The sequence below is a fragment of the Haliaeetus albicilla genome, chromosome 1 (assembly GCF_947461875.1).
Source record: "Haliaeetus albicilla chromosome 1, bHalAlb1.1, whole genome shotgun sequence".
NCBI classification, from domain to species: domain Eukaryota; kingdom Metazoa; phylum Chordata; class Aves; order Accipitriformes; family Accipitridae; genus Haliaeetus; species Haliaeetus albicilla.
In genome coordinates this window covers 51941509-51957484 of record NC_091483.1, presented here as the reverse complement: position 1 = coordinate 51957484, position 15976 = coordinate 51941509, and the positions used below count along the sequence as shown (strand labels likewise).

Here is a 15976-nt window from a genome sequence, read left to right as displayed (position 1 = left end):
ATGAGTTACAGTTTGTTTATTTTCTGAAGTCTTGTTCATAATAATATACAAAGCCATCAAAGATTTAGGAAAAAAAACAAGAAGTAAAACTGGCTGAAACTTTGGAAGAACATATTTATATAAAGAAGACAAAGACTGAGGCTGCACCTGACCATTGCAAAAAATGCCATAAGGTGTGCTGTGACTTGAAATGTTTGTGTGCCATTTATGAAGTTTCAAGGTAACATAGGTGGTGACAGGGGTTGTACCACGGAGAATGCCCTAACATGAAATGACATGGCCTATTGCCCATCAGCACCAGGTAGGGACAAAAGAACATGCCCATCTTTAACAACTGGTCTTTAACTAGTGCTTGGTTATGCTAAGGAGGCTGTCTGCAGCCAAGAATATTTATCAGAGGAGTGGCTGCTGACATGGCAAGTGTCTGTGGTTTCCTGATGAGAGGTCTCATAACACAAGAGTATAAAAGGGTAGGAGATAACTGTAGTCTGGGGTCAGTTTGAAATGAACAGAAAATATACTTGAAATAGGGGCCAGGAGAATCCCTCTTTTCTGAGAGCCTGAGGTGCACAGAGAGGTGAAAAAAGGGAGAGGTTGGATGGAGCTGGGGAAGGCAGAAGTTTCAAGCCTGCTGGTACTTAGGGAATTAAGTATTTAAATTGGGTCCCAACGCAACAATCCATTCATTAAGCAACCAAACAGAAGGAGCATTATCTAGATCAGTCTAGGAATGGTAAAGGACAGCATTACTCCCTGTTGGTAAGTTGTTTAGCTTAATTTCACATTTCATTTCTAAAAACTCTTCCTTGTGGGACTAAGTGCCACCTACGGACAGTTGACAGCACAGTTCAAAAAATTATGGCAGAGTCCGCCAGACTTTTTGTCAGCTTTCAATAAACTTTAAAGTCAAAGATTTAATATGCCAAATGTTAGTATCACAGGCAACGCTGTTTAGTTTCAGTTTATCTGAAACGATCCTCGTGCCTTTAGTTTCTGCTGTATTATCGGGCACGCACCAAGAGTTTTCAAGGCTTTGGAAACAGGCTGGGACGTTACTAGGTTTTACACAAGTGAGGGAGCTGCAGCAATCTTCATTCTAACAGTATAACTAGGATCACTGGATGCTTTTAACAAAGCCTTGGAAGTAAAACAGCGAACAACCTTGCTGCTGCAGCCACCTCCTGCCTTCAGGGTTATGAGGCAAGCGAGGTACGGTTGGAAGCTCTTCCTTTTCCGAAACTAGCGCTTCCAGATTTCTGCAAAGATACGTTGCTGGGTCATGCGGGCACCGTTCCTTGGGAGCAAGGCTACAAAAAGACAGGGTTCGGCTCCGAGCGCACATGGCCCGCCCGCCAAGCGGCAGCGAGGCCCACAGGCGAGCCCCGTCCCGTCACGGCAGTTTCCACGCGTGGCCCTTCCCAGGCAGGCACTTCGGCTTAAACCGCCCGGACTCAGGTCCGTGCCCGTTCTCCGCATTTGGCCTAACCACCTCGTATCCCCACGAACTTGGCTGCAGCCCGCCGCCGCCACAGAACCTGCGGCTGCCTGCTGCTGCCTGTCCCCAGAGCCGGGCGCGCCCCTCGGCCACCCCCGCGGGGCCGCCGCCCGCCGCAACCGCGGCGGGAGCGGGTGCCTGCAGCCTCGCCGGTGGGCTGCGAGGGCAGGCGGGCGGGCGGGCCGCCGGGCGGGCGGCGGAGCCCCGGCGGCGGGCGGGCAGGCCGGCCGAGCGGCGGCGGCGGCGGGGCAGGTGGCGCGGGGCGGGGACTGGAGGGGCCTCTGGCTTCCCCACCCCTTCCCCGCTTCTCGCGAGGCTTCTGTCGGCAGCCCCGGGGGCTCGGTCCGCCGGTCGCTGGGGCGGAGCGGCGGCCATGGCCGCCCTGCGCACCTTCCTGCGGTGGCGCCGCCGCTTGGGCCCCGCGCCCGGCGCGCAGCCGGCGCGGCGGCTGTGGGCCGGCGGCGGGGCCCAAGCGGCGGGGCTGAGGCGGTGGCGGCGGGAGCTGGGCTGGGCGGCGGCGGGGGGGGCTCTGGCCGGGTACGTGGGGTACCGGCTGTCCGAGCGGCGGCGGGAGCCCTCCCGGGAGCCGGCGGCCGCCGAGCCGGGCGGGGCCCGGGCGCTGCTCCCCATCCCCGTGGCGGCCGCTGCCAAGGAGACGGTAGGTGTGTGCGCGCCGCGCCCCTCCCGCCTCACGGCCCGCCGGCCTCTCGCCGGCCTCTCGCCTCCCTGCCGCGCTCGGCGGGGCGGGGGCCCCGCCGGGCGCTGTCAGCCGCCTGGGGAACCGGCCGGGGCCGGCGGGGATGGAGGAACGTCGCTCCCCACCCTTTCGCTGTGGAAACGTCTCTGCCGGGAGGCGGCCGGGGGCGGCGGAGCGGCTCCCCGGGCTGTCGCGCAGAGGTGACCCTGCGTGGAGCCGGCCCCTGGGCTGGGAGGCGAGGCCGCCTGCGCGGGCAGGTTTCCCCCGGGAGAGCAGGGCAGAAGCAGGAGCTTGTCCCCCGTCCCCCATCGGGCGAGCAGAGCTGTCACTGGAGCGTCGTGGCAGGCAGCGGGCCTTGGCACGCCTTCGCTGCGCCTCAGAATGTAAACCGCGTGCGTCTTACTCCGCTTTTCGTCTCTGGAGCTGTCCTCATCAAACCTTTCTTTGACAGAAAGTGCTGTTTTGCTAATGGAACCGCTGATGATGATAGTGCAAAACCTGTGCTCATCTTCTTTGCGTTTAGGACAGTTAGCTTTTTGATATAGTATTTTCTGTAGAGTGAAAGGTTTATGCAGAGCTTCGTAAGAAGTGATAGCGTGGCACTTGGTGCAAGTAAGGAACGCCTCAGTTGGACTAATTCAGAGAAAACATTGGTCGACTAACCACGGGTAACAAAAAACAGTTGACGTGGGCCTGGAAAATGAAGGTTCCTGCGATAGGGAGAAACTCCTGTACCGTGCCGTACGTAACGTATGGTAACGATAGGGTATTTTTCCTAAAAAAATGAGGCATTTTTTAAAAAGTCAAGAGCCGTGATTAGGTGGTTTGTCAGTATGGTATCTGCTAAGACTGGAAGTCAGTGGTGCAAACAGCCTGCTTTCTGTAGATCAAGTTTATCTTATAATATGTTTGGGAAGAGGATCTATGTTTTTGCAGTGGAGACCTTGGGCTTAAGTATGAATGTTGTTAGCCCCTTTGCCCTGAGTTGTCAGCCGAAAGGCAGATTCTGTTGGCAGCATCCTTTATGAAGCGAAGTTGAGCCAGGTATTTTTGATAATTCATGTACTTGTTGTCTTGAGTGTGTTACTATGGCACAGAGGACCAAAGACAAACTCTTTCAGCCTTTCATACAGTTTTGATTTGACAGAACTTTACATTGTTTTACTTAGCCAGTCTTAATTCTCAGTCTTCTTTTCAAGGGAAGTATGTCTGCTGCACCCTTGAAAAGTCAATAAATTTAGTGTGATGTGTAATGATGAATTTTCACACATGTCACTATAAAAGCATCGAGGTTGCAAAGTCAGAATTAAGGTTATATTTGAATCAAAGTAAAATAAAAAAAAAGTACAAAATGTATCTTCTGTGTATACACAGGCTATTTTTCGAAGACAAACACCGTGCTCCTATGTGGAAAAGGGCTCTAATTAATTTGCTTTTCCATTTGCATAGCAGAAAATTCAAAGGATTAACTTGAAATATGTCTACTTAGTATGTGTGGCTAGACTAAATGCACAGACTGACATCTCAGGATACTAGATTTATGTTGCAATTTTATATTTTTGAACAAGTGGTCTCATTGATTTCAAACTGCAGATCTGAGCACTCAGCGTTGCTGAAAAAATATCCTTTCAGTTGAGGCCCCCCAAAAATGAGGATCAAATAGCTGTGGAATTTTTAGTCTGAACTATTGGGTTCCTGTGCTTTTTCTATTATTGACTGTCATGCTGCAGAGGGGCTTGTGGGAATGACCGTAGTTTGATACGGGATCTAGCTGGTGAACTACCAAGAGTAGTTTGACCATGAGCTCCATCTGCGATCTGTACTCCATTTGTGATTGCCCTCTAGACCTGTGATGAGCACCAACTCTTTCATTACAGGTTTCTAAAACACCTCCAGAGGTGTCTTCTGGGGAAAAAAAGGATGCAAATACTGTGTTGAAATTGCGTTGAATGGTATTCATGGTATTCTGCAATTGTATTGTATTGTAATGTCCTTTATTAGAAGGCTGAATTAATGTCGTCCAAGTGACAATAAGTTCTGTACTTCCTAATTTTCAGTGTTGAGCTTACAACCTTAGTAGTGTTTAACAGTTTAAAAACCATAATAACGTTTGAATTAGAAAATTCTGCCATATAAGTGTCAGTGTTATTAGGACTAAGGTTGGAGCTCTTGAATCTCCTGCAGAGTGTGTTTAGAGTAATGGCTGGAGAATGATAACCTGCAGTTTCTGTATAGATGAGTTTGATGGAAGTGAGAGGCACATTTTCCTAGGAGGTTTTTATGTTTCTGTCATGTATTTGACCAACAAAGGATGACAAGGCTCAAGTATCTTGGGATCCTCTCCAGCTGCTTTTGGAAGGTCAAGGAGGAGTCAAAAGATGTTTCTTCTTTATTGCTGATGCACAAAGTCCAACACCATTTTCTGGGGCCTTCTCGGTTTGTCCTTCCACCACTTTCCTATTTCCCTAGTTCCCCATTTCATTTCCAGTCTCAGTCTGCTTTTCATTCCACCAAAGCAAATCATCCAACATCATCTTTTTTCTCCTTCCATCCATCCAAATTTTTCTAATATTTCCATTTGCATGCTTCTTCCTTAATCTTCCGTCCAGCAGGATGCTTTTCCCAGATGCTGTTTGCTTGGATCATTGGAAGCAAGAAGCAGGCGGTATCTCTGCTCTCAATGTCTTGCTCTAGCAATCTACAGCAGCTGGTAGAAGCAGTTACACTGAATGTTTCTTGCATCACCCCTGGGGCTCTGACCTGGAATGACCACATAGCAGGTTGAAATTTTGGTGGACTTAGCTAACAAAATGAGTATTTTGGGGTGAGAGTTTGCATAGGCTCATAACTTACTTCTTAACAGAACAACCGCTAAAGAAAACCAGTCCTGACACTAAAGTGACCACCCCTTGCAAAACCTGAAATACTTTCCTTTAAATGTGGAATTGCTAGATATTCTTAAAAAATCTAAAAATGTTCTAACATAGGCAAAACAAAATCTATCTCCTCCCATAGGTTTTTTTTTCATTCAAAAAATTCCATTCTGAAACATTATTTGATGATGGATAATTTCATTTTTAATGGTTAATACATAGTAAATTCATAACTGAAAACAGTATCACAATTATTCAGATATTCATGGTGTTCAGGAGTATTCAAAATAGCTATGGCTGTCTCATCCATATTGTTGGGGTTTAACCCTGGCCAGCAGCCACCACCCATCCCCACCCAGCCGCTCGCTCGCTCCCCCCCACAGTGGGATGGGGGAGAGAATTGGAAGGGTGCAAGTGAGAAAACTCGTGGGTTGAGATAAAGACAGTTTAACAGGTGAAGCAAAAGCTGCATGAGCAATCGAAGCAAACCAAGGAATTCATTCGCTACTTCCCATCAGCAGGCAGGTGTTCGGCCATCTCCAGGAAAGCAGGGCTCCATCACGCGTAACGGTGACTTGGGAAGACAAATGTCATCAGTCTGAATGTCTCCCCCAGCTTCCTCCTTTTTCCCCAAAGCTTTTATTGCTGAGCATGGTATCGGATGTTATGTGATATCCCTTTGGTCAGCTGGAGTCAGCTGTCCCAGCTGTGTCCCCTCCCAATTTCTTGTACACCCCCAGCCTACTTGCTGGTGGGACAATGTGAGAAGCAGAACAAGCCTTGTCACTGTGCTAGCACTGCTTAGCAATAGCTGAAACATCCCTGTGTTATCAACACTGTTTTGGTCACAAATCCAAAACATAGCACCGTACCAGCTACTGTGAAGAAAGTTAACTATCCCAGCCAAAACCAGTACACATACCTAGTCTTGAATTCCCACATGGCTTTCTTATTTCTTGAGGTGAGTTTTTGTAAAAGTGTAGTAAGTGGAATGGCCTTCTTGTTTCATCTAGGCAGCTCCATCAGACAGCAGAATAGGTTTCTGGTCCCCCTAAATACTAAAAAAGGGGGTTAACCTAGTTTACGTCTCGACTTTCAAAGAACAGCTTTCTTCTTGCAGGTCACGTGCTTCCAGATAATGTTCATATGGCCTGCTCATATGGCCTATGAAGGTATCTTGAGAGTTGTGCTGGGCCCAGTTAGTATCCCTACAGGTTACTTTTCTTCAGATTCTATCACTGAGTCCAAATAATGCTTGGCAGTAGTGATGGAATATCTAAGAATATAAGATTATCATATATACTTTGATAATTAGTTGCTTTGTCCTACTGCTGTCATTTAGTATTTACTGATGCTCTAGTATTTATGGAACCAATAAATTTGAAACGGGCTTTTAGATTCCAGGACTAACACTGATGATTACACAGATGTTGATGGGACACTTTCCTATTCTTGGCCAGTTCAGAAATGAGGTACATCATTTGAGAGTAACTGAAAAAAACTGTTTTAGTCTTCTAGAGAAACAGAGTGTCAGAATGGTCTGCAGATCTTTCTCCCTGTTCTATGAAACTCTTACAGTATGAAACCTGATGAGCAACAGATTTGTGAATTTATGGACAGGTGACTAAGATACTGTTTGCTAGAAGTCAAGTAAGCTATGATATGTGTCACCAGCATGGCGTCAGTGGTGTGGCAGACTTTTTGAACAGACAAATCTCATGTGGTCAGTACAAAAAAAGTGCTTGACCAAGCATATCATTGGAGGTATTCTGGTAGAGAGTAGGATTTGTTACAGAAGCAGCACGAAACTAAGCTCCCAACAGGATTCCCTTTTCCCAGATGCTTTCTGAGAATAATTTCACTCCTGAGGATCAGGGCTTTATATGCGATTAGCTGGAGCAAAATCTTAGACACTATAATAAAGCAACAGTGTTAATTCCAGGTTTGTTGCCACATAACATTTTGGAACCAAAGTAAAATTCTGCACTCAGAGCTGCTGGTTTTGCGTGTGAAGGTTTTGGTGAAGGCTGGGAGAGCTCTACTAACAGACAGCTCCTTTAAAGTCTAGCTCCTTTAAAGTCTGCTTATACAGAACAGGAAACTCTTTGAAAGAACAGTTATTTTGATACAGATTCTCTATACTGACAGCTGAGAAGAGTAGTGACACGAGAGGAGCCCTGATCCCATATACTGCTTATGAAGTATCTACCGTGTCGGAAGAGCTGTGTATCATGTTTTTTCAGAGAAATAACAGTTTTAGAAAAAATAATCCAGTGTTGGAATTTCTCAGAGGAATTAATATTTGTCTTCTAGTTCTTTGCTTCCATGCTCCTTACTTCCAAAATTCCAGTGTCATATGTAAAGCTTATTAAAATGGTCTTGGAAATACCAATGATGCCTCTTTGCACTCCAAAGAGGTCTTTTCTGTAATCATGTTGTCATTGTGTAAAGGTAGGGAACTCCAGGTCTCTATTTATTTTTATAAAATATTCTCTGAGAATCACTTCCTTCAGAGGTGAGTTAGGAATTAAAAGGGGGCAGGGAAAGACAGACATAGAATGTGTACTTTATCACATTTCTTGAAGGCACACTCATTTCCAGGAGAAGGAAGCTGCATTCTTCGGATGTTTCCAGAGGTTTTTTTCCTAATACCTCAGCAGTACTGTCAAACTCTCTCTTTGTGAAAATACTCAAAAGGTCAAGTTTATTTGTAGCAGCACATTTCTAAGTGGATTACATCATGCATTTCCATCTCTGTGAAATGAAGAACAAGACTTTAACTCCAAAAGTAACACAAACTCCCCTAGGGAGGAGACTCTCCTGCCTGCTCAAAGAGGATGCCATTCCAAGAGATGCATAAAGCATCATTTTTACAAGAACCACTTGCAGCTAACCTGTTTTCATAAGCATTGTGCATTTCATGTCATATGTCAATTGCCAAATGTAGGAAGATGGTTTGCTCTTTGGCTGATGACATCTGAAACTCCTCAACTGTCATCATCCTGAGAAGGATACTGCTTGCTGGCCAGCTGTAGTGAGAGCCATGCTGAAGGAAAAGGAAGGTTTACCTCTCAGCATTAATTCTGTGTTCCTCAGGATGTTAAAAAAGGATGATACATTTTGGGACAGACAGATCCAGCTACTAGTGTGTTTTAGTCTTGCATACAGTGAAGCATATGGACATGTCTAGAAAGATAAACACACTGACTAAAGCTTCTTGAAGAACTGCTAGAGGTTAACTAACTTCCCTGTGAAACTAATTTAACAAGGACTGTTGGAGAATATTTTAGTGTAATACTTATTTTGGAGGATTTGTGGAATAGCTGTGCTCACAGATAAATATTGTTACCCCAAGGATTTCCTGTAACAGAATTGTATTTGAACAGGGCCCTTTTTACAGTGTTTTAAACACATTCCAGCTTCCTATGCTTGTAAATATTTTAATATAATAATGTCCTTATCTCAGTGAAGCGGGATCAACTAACAGAATTGTTGGCTGTACTACATCTAAGTAGTCTGCTAGAAATATAACTTCAGTAAGCATCAAAACAATTTTGTCTACTTTGGGATTTTCCCACACTGGGAACTTGACGTTTAACCTTTTGGCCACCCAGCATGAAAACAAAATTGTGCTACTTTTATCTACATGGGAGCATATTAAATAAGCCTGAAGTCAAACATAAACGAAGGAAGTAAGGAACATCATTGCTTTGAAAACCTTTTTATTTTAATAATTTGCACAGATTCTCATTGATGGAAGACAGATTACTTTGCAAGCAAAAATTCAAAGAAACTCACTCACTTGAAATAAATTAGTTAAAGATTAAACTACTATAACAACATATTTTTTGACTGCAAGCAAAAGGTACTTTTAGTAATAAATGTTGGCTTCTTTAGCTAAAATAGTCTCACCTTTATCTCAGTTGGAAAAGCAAGAGAACGCTGATTTGACTTGGAAGACAGCAAAGTTGTGGGGTTTTGTGTGATACTGTTGGAGCTTTTTGCCCCATATGCATTCACACACAGCATGTATATTTTTACCTATTTGTTTTGTAAAATATTTTGCATTATTTGTAGATATTCTCGGAATCTGGGAGTTGGAGTATTGTTCTGGGTTTTGATAATGGATTCTTGCAGATTACTTTTGCAGAGCTTTATGAGCTTGTAGGCATCAGTTTTTCTAATTTGCAAGTGAAAAACCCTGTATGTAGCATTTAAGCTTGTTTCTATGGGAAAACCAGGTCTTTTGCCACAGAATAAAATTTCTGAATTATTGACAATGTAATATGAGACTAACACTTGGCAAAGAACATTTCTTTTGTGTTTTTTAACAGAAAGGGTAATGATGTCATGTTTTATCTTCTGCATTTTACTTCCACTGAACCTGAGCCATATTGATATTTTCAGATAGTTTGGGGGTCATTTACTGCAAAATTTTAGTTATTTTAGTGTCACTCTGTAAGCTCATGTCCTGTGTTAGGCCTTCTTACAGAAATGTAGAGTTATTGCATGGATTTCATTGGAAGGCCATACAGGTTAATTCATGTTACGCTGAATTCAGACAGACAATATCTCTGAGGGAAGAGAGCCAGTAAGACAAACATGGGACCAGAAATGGAGATTAGCTCATGCTTCAAGGAAGTGCAAGTAATACATGGAAAACTTTGGTGGAGAGCATCAGACTTTCAGGGCATTTTGATTTGTCTCCATCAATAGACACAGTACATGAAAGATGAACCCAAAATAGGAATGGGTTTTGGACACTAATTTTACTTGATAGAAAGTCTAGATTTTCTTCATTCAAGTTTTTGCTGTGAATAGAGGGAGAAAATACAGAGGGGTATCACTCTAAAAGAGATTCTGCAAGGAATGCTTTCAAAGTTGATTGACTTAAAAATGTTGAGTGTCCATAACAAAGACCTTCATCTAAAGGACTACTACTCTGAGACATGTGGTGGTATTGTAGCTTTAAGTGGCCCTCTCTAAATACAGTATTTCCAGAAAATAGTTTTTAGGAATTAAGTCCTTGAAATATGTTAGTGAGAGAGCATTATCCTCATATATTCATTTGCATAATAAATCTGAAACCTTTCTGGCTGTTTCCAGATATTTTAAGCTGTTAGTAGTACATTTGTAGCATAGATTTACAATGGAAGTGCACTTAATTGAAGAGTGATACTCTCTGTTCAGAGTAGTACCCTGCCAAATTACTATTTGGTCTTCCATTTATTTTTTACTTACCTTGTTTTGATAAGCTGATGTTAAAAGGGACTTTCTTATGGGAAATGTTTCCCTCTTGTTTCCTTTGCCTGGTGGTGGTTTGCATATAAGTGCTGAATCCATTTAATCCATTTTAGAAAGTGCTTTGAAATGTCTCCTCTGTCTGAGAATTAGGTATGTGTATATACATTTCTGTGTCAGGGAACAGCAAGAAAATGGGCCAAGATAATTTTTTCTCTTCAGCTGATATAAACTGAGCTTGGAAGAGCCACACAGTCTCTGTTCTTAGTTTTGCAGAAGGCAGATGGAAGCCAAGACCTTGCATAGCAGTGCCCCCAAAAGGCGCTGTGTTCCCTCTGCAGTCCTTCTGCAAGGGTATGGCACAGGAGGACAGGGGGTGGGAGGTGAAATACGGAGCAACAAGGTACCAGAGTTTGCGGGAGGAAGGGCGGAAGGATGATAACCATGAGCTGGTTGATTACAACTATTAACACTTAGATTTTTTTGAGAATAGAGAAAAGATAATATATTGTTCATGAGTGCTGATGAGCTTCGGTCTTGCCTCTTTTTATTTACTTCATGAGTTGTGAAGTTGGAAGGATGGAAATTCTGGCTACCAGCTAGATTCTTGGTTTTAGCTCTGGGGCTTTTTATTCCCCTAAAAGTTCTAATAACAAAGTAGGTCAGTGTACATGTGCAGGTAAACCAGAGCTAAACTGCTATGCCTAAAATTAAGATAATACTGCTATTGGGAGATTCGTGACATTCTGCTTGAAGGAAATGAATGTGTCCAGTTTTTAAAAGGCAGAGAACCATAACATGATACAAGATCATAGTAATTAGTAGGCAGGATTGCCAAGAGGATTAGTAAACAGAAGCATAAAAAAATCTCCCCTCTTTTGTTTGTCAGAGATGTACTTTCATGAAAGTTTTTGAAGATTGTTGATAATTACAGAGAGATTTAGTCTGGATAAGCCCTTGAAACTTCAAAAAGAAATTGGAATCTTACTGAATCCTGTTCACTCCTTTACCAACAGTACCTTCCCTGAGGTATTCAACATCTACTTTCTGTGTCTTGTTCACGTGTCCATTGGGTTTGATACTAATGCTGCTACAATAAGATTGCCTAACCTGGGCATAAATATGAAATAAATCAACTGGGAGCAGTTGGTGTCACTAAGATTCTCATACTTATCTCACTGGATTATGATCTGCTGATGTTGGGGAAAACAGGAGACATTTCATCTTTATGTGTTGAGGCTGCTTAAATGAATGCCTGAAGATGTGCAAATTGAGGTCATACTTTAGAATGGCTTGGCTTTTAATTAGCATATTGATTAGTTCCTAATAATTACAGCTTTTATGCAAGAGACTTAAAGCTGCTGAATGTTTCATAAATTGATAAGCAGTAATAGAAGAAGGAAAGCTCTGAACAAGAAATTTGGACAAAAAATAATAGTATTCCCAAAGATGTTTTTATTTGTCAGTTTGCTAAGGTGTGTGCCTGGAGTATTCTGCCACCAAACCTTGCTTTTATTTAGACATTTAGTGTAAGGACCGGTGATCTAATACATGTTAAGCCATGTGTACATTTGTTTGAATTCATGTTGGATCAATAGCGGAAACAACTTGTTTTGATTCTTTCAGATAAAACCACAAGGTTCAAAATAAAGTGGTATTTTTATTCCTCGGAATAAAATTATACTTAAACTTGCAGTTTTCCCCTCACTTTAACTTGAAGTAGGTGGAGTGTGCTGCTGGAACAGGTGATGCTTTCTTTTCTATAAGCTGCAAGTTCCTGTGGCCTAGGTTTTGAAACAAATAACTGTTCTTGTGGGGTAGATCCAGGCATTTATCTGGCTAAAAACCACCACCACCAAAACAGAAGTTCTCAGTCAGACCAGTTCCCTTATCCAGTTTGATGCTTGGAAAAATCAGCACAAAGTGCCAGAGCAAGGGCATGCAGGTATTGAGCCTTTAGGGAGGTACTGCTCTTTTTGGTGGCAGGCTGTATTCGTACCAGGTTACAATGACTTTGAGCCAGAACATGAAATAATGGCATTGCTATATAGTCAGATGGAGACTGTAGAGTGGCTAAAATGAGGCAGAAATTAAAGTTTTGCAGACCTGAGTACTGACTTGAGTTAAGTTTAAGCGTGTCTTGAAAATTCCATGTTTACAGTATGTTATTTTATACTTCTGTTAGCACTGAGTACTTAATGGTGAAATATGTCTGAGAATTTAGTAAATGCGTTTCTAATTGTCTCAAGCAAAATATTAAGCAGGAGTACCTGAGATAGTAGAATTTCATGAGAGAGCAAAGAATCTCAATCTTGAGTGGTACCTTACCTACAGATTCTCCTGATTATGTATGATTGATTATGACTGATTACAATTGATTATACATACTGCATGTGTAATATGGCCTTGAAGCAGTTTCTTTTCTGAAAATTGACTTTGCAGAAATACTGCTTTGTTACTCATGCTTACAATCTGCATGTATTCAAAAGCATGTTCGTAATAGTGATAAAATAACATATATAAAAAATAACATAGATTATTAAACTTCAAATAGAGGGGTAATCAGTTATGTTGCTACAAGCTTTACCAAAACAATTGAGTCATGTAAATCCCACATGAAGGCATAGTTTGAATGCCACTGGACTGCTGAAGGATCAGTAAGACTGTAATATTCAAACAGTGAGATAGGACAGAAATATTTTGACTTGCATGTGAGTATGTCAGAAGAGAATTAAGCTTTTTTCTGTCATTATAAGGGGAGTTTGTAGGTCTGGCTGTCAGATTTTTTTTCTCCCCATATGTAATTTGGTAATAATTTGAAAATGATAAAACCCCCAAAGACCAGGTTTAAAGCTGCTTCTCAGGCAGCAGTGCAGAATAATTGTATGTAGAGCAGTCTACTGAAAATTAAGTGATTATATAAGCATTTCTATTACTCTTACTTTTTATGACAGTTTTTCCATTGAAATGAAACATTTTCACACACACACACACATGATAGAAGCAATAATTTCAAAAAGACTAGAGACAGTCCAGAAAGAGAACTACACAGTCAATAGTCTTTTTTCCTTCTAGAGGCTGGTTAAAATGTCTTAGATAAAGCACTGAAGTACTAAGACTCCCATACATAAAATCAAGAAATTGTGAGTCTTCTGTTACATTGTGATTATACATGTGATTTTGGGGGTTTTTTTTGTTTTTTTTCCAAATAGAAAGTGTTTGACCTCTTCTAGACACATTCATTTGATGTGTCTATTTTGTTTCAGTGCAGTAGTCTTACTAATGTTTTATTTTTTAAGGATGTTGTTTGGAAAGCAGAAGGAAAGTGAGGCCAGATTTTTTACTGCCCGATATAAATGTGCCTTTGTTTCTAATTGCTGAAATCTGAAACCTATTCTTAGAAATATTTTGGAAAACCAATTTCCATTTGTAGTTGAGGACTGTTATCTCTTAGTGGACAGCAACTGCAGACATCTCCCAACTCGTCTTTGTGTTTAGATGCCTTTCTGAAAAACAAAGTGTATTTGGCTGTTCTCTTAGTTATTAAAAGAAAACAGAAACATTAGTTAAACCATGTGCTACTTGTTGCCTTTCCTTAGTTTGACACCTGAACAATTTTAGGGATACTGTATGAAATGACAAGAATAGTGAGGACAATGGCAGCTTGGGATATTTCACTGGTAAGATGCTGCGTTCCTATTTTAACATACTAGGAGAAGTTAGCTATATCATTGCTCTTCCTTTTATGAAACAGTTCGAGTTTGTTTTTTTCATCTCTGAAAAAACATTCAAGATACAATTTCTTGAAGATACTGATTCCACAGAGGAGCTTGCCTTGTTATGAGCTAAAAAAAGTTTTCAGATAGCGGTAGGTAGCATATTTTCTGTTAAAAGGTTTGACAGTGTAACACAAAGATATAATAATTTAGAACACTTACAGTTTTGTACTACTAATTTTACATGTAAATCAGCTGGATGGTAAATATACCAGAAACTCCTGACATTTGTAAACTCTCATGAGGTGTGAACTTAATGCCATATAGTACTTCTGTAACTCTGGAGGAATAGTTTTGCTCTTCTTCTGTTCCCCCAAGTATGGTAGCTTTAATTGCATTGCATACTTGACATAGAAGTATCTGTAGAAGATTTACACTGGAGTATATTATGGAGGTGTCTTGCCTATTATTGTCAACATCTGCGCTCTACCTTAAGAGGCAATATTAAAAAAGTGTTATTCCATTCTCTTCTGGAAATGTCAGACAACTGAAATAATTTTAGCAGTGTTGTTTAAAGTCTGACTCCTGAAGTTACATGGACTTCCTTGAGTTAAAGTTGCCCCTTTTTCTATGATTCAAGAGCCTAAGTTCTCTTTTTTTTTCTTCTGTTTTTCTTTCTTTTTTTCTGAGCTTGGGTAGTGTCAACAATTTCAATGCATATAGATTTATTGCTAAAATTGTAGAAGACTGAAAATTATAGCAGTGGAATCCTGATAGTAATTTCATCTTTTACCATACAAAAATATTTGGATGCATTTGACTTTACAAATTACCACCTGTACATTTAGAGTTTCTTTGTGGTGAATGGCAGTGGCAATTGTAAACTAAAACTTTTTTCATACATTAAAATTGTTTCCTTCTGTCTTTGAAGGTTACAGAAAACAGATCAGACCTTGAAGATTTACACCTTTATGCAACTCCTCGGGAGCAACGGTTTCGTAGGTTTGCCAGTTTAGAATTTGAAGGACAGCTATATATGACTCCATATGACTTCATTCAGGCTGTAACAAATGATGAACCTAAACGTAAGCAGGAGTTTTATATGGATAAAATTGCGAGGGAAAATGCTGGTGGTGTATGTTATTTTTCCATTTGTCTTGATTACTACTTCTGTTTCTCATTGTGGTAAAAAGGTACTGCATCTTCCAGAACTTTATTTTTTAATGGTATCCAAGTGCATACAATCAGTATCCTGATTGTTATTGGATTGTAAACATCTGTATACTAGCCATTAGTTAAACGTTCTTGTCTTAGAGGTCACAGAGAGCTCAACAGGCATGAAAAACAAGAAGTTCATTTGTACCATTATGCATTAACACAGTTACAGTTTCTTTCTGAGCAGGCCAGTATTGCTATAAAACTCTTGCCTCCTCCTCTGTGTAGTTTCTGTGTAAACAGGCAAGCAAGATATGAGTTCTCTAATTTAGGATAACATTGTTTTGCAATTTTTGCCATCTTAAATTGTTATCTGCTATTGTGTTGGGGTTTTTTTTTCCCTACAGAGATTTTATAACTGTATCACAGCTTTCTAAATAACATGCTTTGAGTAAGATTTTCAGTCCCCCAGGGGATCCACTTTCTACACTTAAAAGTTGCCGGAGTTAGCACTATGTGTTAATTAAATTAATGAAAAACAAACTATCAGCTTTAGTTCACTTATTGTAAAATTTTTGCTTTAAGTATCAAAGAGTGACTAAATAGTAAGGTGATCCATTTCTGATCTAGTTTGATTTCCTGGCCCTCAGGCTTGCAGTGCATTGGTAGCAGCACTCAGCTTCTGGGGAAAGTGAATATCTTTGCTCAGGTGTGACATGTATAATAACTCACCTTAGGTCTTTCTTCCTAAAGTCTACACCACAAAGCTAGTATAGAGAACAGTCAAAAGCAGCTAAAA

The 15976-nt window shown here is 41.3% G+C and overlaps 1 protein-coding gene across 6 annotated transcripts in view; it reads left to right on the top strand.

Moving 5' to 3' along the window:
* The first annotated feature begins 1826 nt into the window (after positions 1 to 1826).
* MICU3 (mitochondrial calcium uptake family member 3) overlaps positions 1827 to 15976 on the top strand; it is a 58063-nt gene continuing 43913 nt past the window's right edge. For 4 of the 6 annotated variants that reach the window (XM_069789354.1, XM_069789347.1, XM_069789316.1 and 1 more), the window contains exons 1-2: positions 1828 to 2153; positions 14954 to 15107. In XM_069789354.1, coding sequence (XP_069645455.1) covers positions 1869 to 2153; positions 14954 to 15107 — 439 coding nt within the window. In that variant the 5' untranslated portion in view covers positions 1828 to 1868. Of the gene's footprint in view, positions 2154 to 14953; positions 15108 to 15976 lie in introns of all 6 variants that reach the window. The other 2 variants (XM_069789340.1, XM_069789332.1) reach the window with 1 other exon arrangement.